Here is an 8,430-nt window from a genome sequence, read left to right as displayed (position 1 = left end):
TAAGACATCTCAGGAAAAACAGAGGTTACCGTTCTGGCCTTTCATGTTAGGCTTGTTAAAAACAATTCCTGGAACTGAAGAGTCACTGTAACTTGAGTTTGGGGATAAAAAGCTGACCACACGAACAAGATAAAGGATTGTTTCAGGCTAAAACCCTCAGGAATATAATTTCAATATATCTTTCCCCCCCCAGGCACTCAGAAGAAACATGTAAACAATCTTCCAGATTAAAAAGTTGCCATAAGTACACATGGTGGAAGATGGGAACACGCAGGGTGAGCTCAAGGACTGCCGGAAGCCCGGCTGTTTCGATCCCGAGGAATTCCGTGCCGGGCAGAGCAGCAGCGGTCCGAGCAGCGCAGCCACCGGCGGGGCCGCGGGCAGCCCGGTACGGCGGGCACGGGCGCAGCGCCGGGGAGCCGAGCGCTGCCGGCGGGGAGAGACGGCAGAACTGCCCCCGGTGGTCGGGATGCCTTTTTTCCTGAATGGATTTGGGATCGAGATGCAGACGCCCGACCTTCAGAAGAAAGCCGAACAGAGTAGCGAACACACACAACCGAGCAGGAGCTGTCAAGGCGGCGAAGAGACCGTCAGAGCTGAGGGACGGCTGCGGACGGCCCCGCTGCGCTGGCCGGGGAGGCCGGGCAGGCCGGCGGGCTGCCCCGGGGGCGGGGGAGCGGCGGAGCTCAGCCCGCCCCCGCTCTCTGCCCCTTGACGTGGCGCGGACTCTCCCATCAGCCATGTTGATGCGTCGGCAGCGCCGGGGCGGCTGCGAGCGAGCGGGCGGGGACAGCGAGCACAGCGGGAGCAGCGGCGGCGGCGGCCGGGACGCGGGTGAGCGGGCAGGGCAGCGCTGAGGGGGCAGCGGAGGGTGCGGGGAGCCCGAGCCGGCGGAGCTGGGGTGCCGTGGGGAGAAGAGGGGGCAGCCCCTCTCCCCGCGCTGGGGGACACAGGGGGCACCCCGGGCCGCGGGGCCCCGCACGGCTGCCGGACCTGGAGCGAGCGTGGTGTGAACTCCCCGCGTTCCCTCCGTGGCACCAGGGGATCTCCGGGTGCCCGAAACTGCTGTCGGGATCCCCGGCGGCCGGAGGGTCCGGGGCTACCGCCGGCCACTGATCAGCACTGCCCGCGGCCTCGGGTGCGGCAGGGAGCGCCCGCCGGGCCGGGGCTGGGCGAGCAGCCCCCAGTAGCCCCAGCTCGGCTGGGGCTGCCGGCGTTCGGGTTGGGCCGCCGGGGCACGGCCTTTCCGCGGCTGGGGGTAAAGGGCGGCACTCTCCGGCAGCGCTTGTCGTGCTCCTGTCCCGGAGCTCCCGGAGCTGTACCTATGCCGCTGTGCCACTGACGGGGGGTGCCTTCCAGTGTAGCTAAAACTACAAGAAACGCAGGCCCTGCTGCGTTTGATTTTGTGTTGGTTTTTTAATTTAGGTGGGTTATCACATACCGTGGTTGTTTAAAAAAAAAGTTTTCAGTGAGAGGTCTGGAAGAGCAGATTTGGAGGATGACTGCGTTTGAGTGGTGAAAATGTCAGCAATTTGCTTTAGATAACTATTTAAAGCATTCTGCTTGTGTTTTTAAGTTCCTTCTTGGAACTGAAATAGATTTGTATTTCGTAAGTAATTTGGGCATAAAAAATTAATTAAGGCTTTATTATTAATCTCTTTTACCAGGTTGTTAGTGCCTAATAAACAGAGAGAATAGGTGTGTTGTAAGAAAAGTGTGCAGTGAACTGTACTCAGTGGTAGTTGAACTCATGGTGCTATGAGGGACTTCGATCCCTCTATGCTGGGACTCTTACAGTGCTGTAGAGAAAAATGTTTTGATTTTGTATGTGTGTGCAGGGATTAGGAGATATTATTTTGGGGATATTCTGTATTGGGACATATTTATCTGTGGTCTGTAAGCATTTAAAGATGCTGATATTCAACCAGTGGCTCTCAATGCAATTCAAGTGTGGCTTCTTTTGCAACACACAGTTGAGATTGTCATGGTGTAGGGTTGCACGCTACATTTAGCCATACCAGTGGGAGGAATGAAGCAAACCAGAAAGGGCTTTTTTTCTGGATATCCTAATCTGCAGCAAAGGTAAAGCAGTGACACCCCAAAGTGGGAACTGTTGCTATTCAGCTGTTCTGAAAATCCCTTCTCTGAGGTTTTCTGAGGTGGGCAGTGTGTATTTTGTGGCATTTAGGTGTCCGAAATTTGGTGTGTAGCCTGTAGGCCAGGAGGGTTTGCTGTTCTTGTATAATGCAATACGTCTCCACACCTATCTCAGAAAATGTGTCTGCATAGCTGTAACAGTGGTACTGAATGTAACTTGTCAGACCAAGAATTCCATATTTGATGAATGATGAAATAGGTAAGCTTTATTGGCTCTTGAAAAGGAAAAGGATAGTAGAAAAAGTGGAGGAAAACTTGATTGTTAGCCACTTTTGCCTTCCGAATAGGAAATCCATACTTAATAGAAAATAACAGTATTTAACACAGTAAATCCAACAAGTCGTTTATGTATCTGTGTGCATACGATTAGTCACTGCACAGTGGTGTTTGTACATTGCCCTTTAAGGAGCAATAACTGGGTGGTAAAAGTAATATCCATGTACAGCCATTTCACACATAGCTAGAGCAAAATGTGAAGAAACCGCTTTCAAGGCCAGGACCAAAAGTGTTACACGTTGCAGTGTTTGGAGCTGGATTTTGCGAGTCTGTAGTTGCTACCAGTGAATGGCTGAAATAGCCTTAAGTTGCAATTTTCTCTGTCTTCTCAAGAAATAATTTTAAAATGGAGAGATTATTCAATTTTTGGTTATAGTGGAGATAGTTGCGTTGTGCAGATTCTTGTATTAATATACCATTTTTCAACTTTTTTACAAAACATGGATGGATTTTGATTTATTAGGAGAGAAATTTCTTAAATTCTATATCCTCTTCACATGTTCTTTCCTCTCTTAGCTGAGTTAATTTCTGTCTCTGATTTCTCTGTAGTAATTGCAACTTCCAGTTATTCTCTCTTTTGTTCAGTTTTGTCCCCCTGCTTTGCAGAAATTTGAGTAAAAACAGTGGTGGAAATGCTCTTATGCACAAAGTCCCTCATGCTCCCTGTGTTGTAATTGCCATGATGTGTTTAGATAGGAGCAGATTTGCTCCTAATATCAGTAAGATGTGTCCATTAAAATATTGGCACTTGATTATTTCTTAGGGATATTAACTGTGAAATGCAGCACTTCCCTTTGCTTTATGTACTTTGTTAATCTGTTTTCTTAAAAGTTGCAATTAGAATAAAAGCAATAAGTTAGGCTATTATTTAAAATAACTTGAAAGGTTTTTAGCTGTCACATTGCACTAAAGGTGCAATGCCATTATAATTTTAATAGATAGAAGTAGGTTTTGATAAATTGAGAGTTTCTGTGAGTCTCCTGTAATGTATGTAAGGTCAGAACTAAGAATGTCAGTGTGCTTGGGAGAATACCTGATTTAAATTCCAATTCAGGAAGGTTTCAGCATTTATAATAGCTGTTCATTAACTTGTTACAGTATAAATTGAGACCTAGGAGTATTCCTGCTTCCCTTTAGGTGATACATGTGGGCTTTTACAGTAAATCCTTAATTATTAGGGAGTGTGAGTTTAGATATCCTAGTTCCTGGAAAAGCCTGTGCTATATGTTCTGTAAAAGACACTGTGTAGCATGCAGCAGGTAGTCTGGAACAGTGTGTATATAGCTGAGGAGTTGGGGATTGGAGGGAGGGAGTGCTCCTTGTTGACTTTACCAGGTGTTCACAGGTACCTGTTGAGCTTTTCAGATGTGTCTGTGTTCCCCAGTTCTCCAGCTTCTGAGTAATCATAGCAGAACATTTTGAAAGCCTTAAGTCAATGGCCAAAATGGTAAATTTGAATTCAAAGAATTGTTGAAAAGTGTTTCTTGGTACATAATATATTGGAATATGGCACTTGTATTTCTTACAAAGTTACTTCCTGGCATTGCTGTTGGAATGTACTCTTGTGGAATGTCATGTTGCTATTCCTTTATGTTTGCATGTAGGCTGCATCATGAGATACCAAAAATATTAGAAACTCTTAAAAAAATGTATAGAGCAGTATTTTCTTTCCCCTTAGAATGCTGCACATTGCTTTTAGGATTTAAGTTCTACTCTGTTTTATTGACTGTAACTCACAGTATTTGAATGTGTGACTGTTACTACCTGCATTCAGCATTTAGTAGTTAAAAGTCTTTGCATGTCAACATTCTCCTGACAGTTATCTTTTTATTTTAGTGCTAGAGAGAAGTTGACCATGACAACCTTCCTGGAATTTATCCAGCAGAATGAAGACAGAGATGGAGTTAGATTCAGCTGGAATGTTTGGCCTTCAAGTCGTCTGGAAGCTACAAGAATGGTAGTCCCGGTGGCTGCCCTCTTCACGCCGCTGAAAGAACGGCCAGACTTGCCTCCTATTCAGTATGAGCCAGTGCTGTGCAGTAGGACCACGTGCCGAGCTGTTCTGAATCCCTTATGGTAAACTTAATGCATATTATTCTTCCAGTTCTTTGCTTTAGAATCTTGATCATGGTGCTAGCTGAACTATGTGCAAGATCTGGTGTATGGAAGTTCAAGTGCTCCTCACATCATTATACAGTGCAGACTTACAGGCCTTAGAAGGTTCTACACATAGATTTGCATATGTAACATATTTACTGAAAACATTGCTTTCATTTAATGAGTCATTTCAATGTACTTAGTATTGATTAGGTATGTTATTTTTCTGCAACTCTACGTCTTTGGGTTTAGTATACTCTTGCATTTTGCCTCTAGAAAATGACTCGGGTAAAACAGTTATTAATATAGTATCTTTTGAACTGTTGGGCCCTGATAGAGTTTAATTTCCAAGTGAAATAAACTACATTTATTACTGACATTAGTTCATCTGTGGACCAAAGCAGGTTATCTGTTTTAGTTAACATCAGAAGTAGGCATGAAAGAAGGTAGAAAGCTGTTTAAGGTTAAGGGTGATGTTGGCACAAGCTCAAATGGTTGTGGACTAGTCATGGGTAAGTTTGGGTTGCAAGCAGAGGAGGTGTTTCATATGTCATTCCTGTCATGGAAGTATGGAAAAGAAGCAGAATGATTTCTAGGATGGAGTTTGATAGGCAAGGGAAGGGTCCTGATTGATAGAGATTAGACATGATGTCAGAGAACCTGTAGAACAAATTTAATGTTATGAATGACTTGTCCCTGCTTGGTAGAAAATACAGCTTCCAAACAGATGTAAAATTGTGTTTCAGTATTAAGCAGCCACAGTGGCTGCTGGAAGTCAGACTTAGTTGAAGTTAACTTTTTCAGAAGCATTATTTTTTATTGAGGGCTGGAAGAAAAGCAGTGAGAAGACAAAGTTATAAGGAGTCAGATGCCAACATTACTGTAAACTGTGTACATTTTTTCTGTGTTATATGTGCTAGTAATGACTGGATTTTTTTCCCCTGAAAGGGTGGTTAGAAGCTCAATTTGAGGAGACTTTAGGAGCCCGTGTAGCACTTAGGGCTAGGTAATTTGCAGCCTCTATAACTGGTAAAGACAATTAGATAGCAATAGATCTGTGTTTTGTTTACAGCATGCTGGGACTTACCTGAAGATTCAATGATATCTTAAAAATGTTTTGACAGGAGAAGATGTAATAGCAAGAAGTGTACACTGACAACTCTTAAGGTGATTTTCCCTTAAGATGTGATTAGCACTTTAGGACATCTCTGTGGTGTGAAGATGGAATTGGCATTTTTTATTTTAACTGTCTGAATACTAATAAAAATGTAGACAAAAGGAGGTAGGCTCATCATTTGTTACAGAGGTAGCTGTCTTGTTGGAACCTCTTATTTTAGGGCATGATGTATATTCAGGCTAGTCCCACAGTCTGACAGCTAGAGGCAGAAAAAAGATGAAAAATTCAAAGGTAGGGAGAGTTTAAAAGATTCACTAAAACCATAGAGAAAGGCTCTAATATAGGTGCTGAGTCTGTATTTTTATATTTCTTATTTGCGTCTTTTTCTTGAAGACCATTCTTCCTCCCTAAACATAATAATTTGTCTGATACATCTGTGTAAGGCTCCAGATATTATTTGCTCTTTGTAATGTGGGTATTTAAGACAAAGTATATTTGAAAGAACCTTTTTAAAGCTGGTCTGTTTTTTAAAGTTTTAAAGACATGTATTCTAGGGACAGTGGAGGAAAATTAATTGTTCATGCTATATAAACTTTTCCTGTTATATTTTTATAGCCAAGTGGATTATCGAGCAAAACTCTGGGCTTGCAACTTTTGTTACCAGAGAAACCAGGTAAGAAAAAGAAAAAATCTGGTATATAGAAAGTAATTTTTATGAGGTGAAATGAAAACCTTGATTTTTCAAATTACAGTTGCAAACTGAAATAAATTGACAATAAGAGCAGGAGTGTGCAATTGTATCTTCAGACATTGCATTGAGATTTTTTCCATAACAGCAATAGTGAATATCAGTTGAAAAATGTCTGGTTTTTTTTCCTTTGTAGAAATTATAATCTTTTATTTACATTTAATTTCTGTGTTTTTATTTGTAGTTTCCTCCTACTTATGCTGGCATATCTGAAATGAATCAGCCAGCTGAACTTTTGCCTCAATTCTCCAGCATTGAATATGTAGTACAGGTAAAATCATTAAATAGAATATTGAACATCTAGCACCTTGCAATACACAAAAATAATAAATTTCCATTTTGGTTCTTCACTCTATTTTAGTGACTGTGAGTATTTATGTGCTTGTTAGTAGATTGAACATTGATGCCATCAGTTGGAAAAGGAAAACATTTTATAGGAGCATTAGGATGGCTTATAAGACTGGTTCAAAAAGAAAGAGAGTTCTCCTCTAAAGGTGATACTTCTATTAGGTCTGTGTCTTTACAATGAGTTTAATTTATGTTTGTGTCAGGAGGCTGCTTACCTCTGTTGCTTGCTGAAGTAATTTCAGTTCAGATTTTACTGTTCATTCACCTCTCATTAATAATTTGAATTTAAGTTTGTATTTGAATGATGAGTAGTTAATTCTAGTGCTGTCTGGTTTGGAGACAACAGCTAATACATATTCAATTCAGGTGTTTGAATTTTAATATTCACCCTTTTTCAGGATAGAGGTTACTTGAATAGAAATTAAAAAATGGACCTAAACCTCTAAATTGCAAACATTTGCAATTCCAAATTTTCAACCTCCAAATTAATTTTTGAGGATTAAAATTTGTAAGACCTCAGTGAGGCAAATCATAATCTGAATCCTCACTGAATTGTTACAAATTCTAATGAAAGGAAGAGTGAATACTAAACAGAATCTGTACTTTTTGCTGACTCTTGTAATGCAAAGTAGATAGAATGTTTGCTTACAGTACAGCAAAATTAAGTTTAGATAGAATAAAAAGTACTGATGATCTCTAGAGTAAAATTAGGAGGTGAAATGCCATGGACTGTCATAAGGCTAAAATCTTTTATAATTGTGAATAGTTTTATGACTGTTATGTTCACTTGGAGCAATAAAAGGTCATTGTATTTTACTAGATGTAAGTAATTGGCTCATGCATCAAAATTATTTGATATCCTGAAAGAAGTTTTTCTTTTCTTCAGTTGTAAGCATTTCCTTTTTGTATGGGGTTCCCTTTGGTGGGGGTTTTGTTCTGGATCCTGATTACCAGTTGAGAGAGGTTAGATGGAATGTTGATATTACTGGTATGACTAAAATTAAAACTTTTACAAGATGTGCCTTACTTGTTCATTTTTGATCCTCTAAATATGGCAAGGCTTGTTTTTCATATGATTCTAATTTTGTTTCTTAAAGCGTGGTCCTCAGATGCCATTGATATTTCTTTATGTTGTGGATACATGCATGGAAGATGAAGACTTGCAAGCTCTGAAGGAATCCATGCAAATGTCCCTCAGTCTCCTGCCTCCAACAGCATTAGTAGGTCTCATTACCTTTGGCCGAATGGTGCAAGTTCATGAGCTTGGCTGTGAAGGAATTTCCAAAAGTTATGTCTTCAGAGGAACAAAGGACCTCTCTGCAAAACAGCTTCAGGTAATGAACAGAAGCAAACAAAAAGAAATCATTAGGGTGCTAATGGTAACAAATTTTGTAATAAAATCTTATTTGTTTGGCTACAGGAAATGCTGGGGCTTACAAAAGTAGCTGTTGCACAAGTCGGTCGGGGTCCTCAGGTGCAGCAGCCACCACCTTCTAATAGGTAATCTACTTTAAACATCTTAAAACACGTACCTTGACTCTGCTAATGTACTGGAAGACCTAAATTTTATGACCATTAAGCCAATAAACTGACAGCCAAACTTCTTGGTCAGGCAAATTTACTAGTAGACAGTTTTTTCCTACAGTTTGTACTGGGAAGAATTGACTCAATGGGTAATAGTAATGTT

At 41.3% G+C, this 8,430-nt stretch overlaps 1 protein-coding gene across 1 annotated transcript in view; it reads left to right on the top strand.

Moving 5' to 3' along the window:
• Window positions 1–692: 692 nt before the first annotated feature.
• SEC23A (SEC23 homolog A, COPII coat complex component) overlaps window positions 693–8,430 on the top strand; it is a 28,277-nt gene continuing 20,539 nt past the window's right edge. The window contains exons 1-6 of the mRNA XM_059849941.1: window positions 693–834; window positions 4,270–4,509; window positions 6,263–6,320; window positions 6,580–6,666; window positions 7,841–8,077; window positions 8,164–8,243. Coding sequence (XP_059705924.1) covers window positions 4,289–4,509; window positions 6,263–6,320; window positions 6,580–6,666; window positions 7,841–8,077; window positions 8,164–8,243 — 683 coding nt within the window. The 5' untranslated portion in view covers window positions 693–834; window positions 4,270–4,288. The remainder of the gene's footprint in view (window positions 835–4,269; window positions 4,510–6,262; window positions 6,321–6,579; window positions 6,667–7,840; window positions 8,078–8,163; window positions 8,244–8,430) is intronic.

The sequence above is a fragment of the Haemorhous mexicanus genome, chromosome 6, assembly GCF_027477595.1.
Source record: "Haemorhous mexicanus isolate bHaeMex1 chromosome 6, bHaeMex1.pri, whole genome shotgun sequence".
Taxonomy (NCBI): Eukaryota; Metazoa; Chordata; class Aves; order Passeriformes; family Fringillidae; genus Haemorhous; species Haemorhous mexicanus.
The sequence above is the reverse complement of the archived record's forward strand: the minus strand, read 5'-3'. Positions and strand labels throughout refer to the sequence as shown.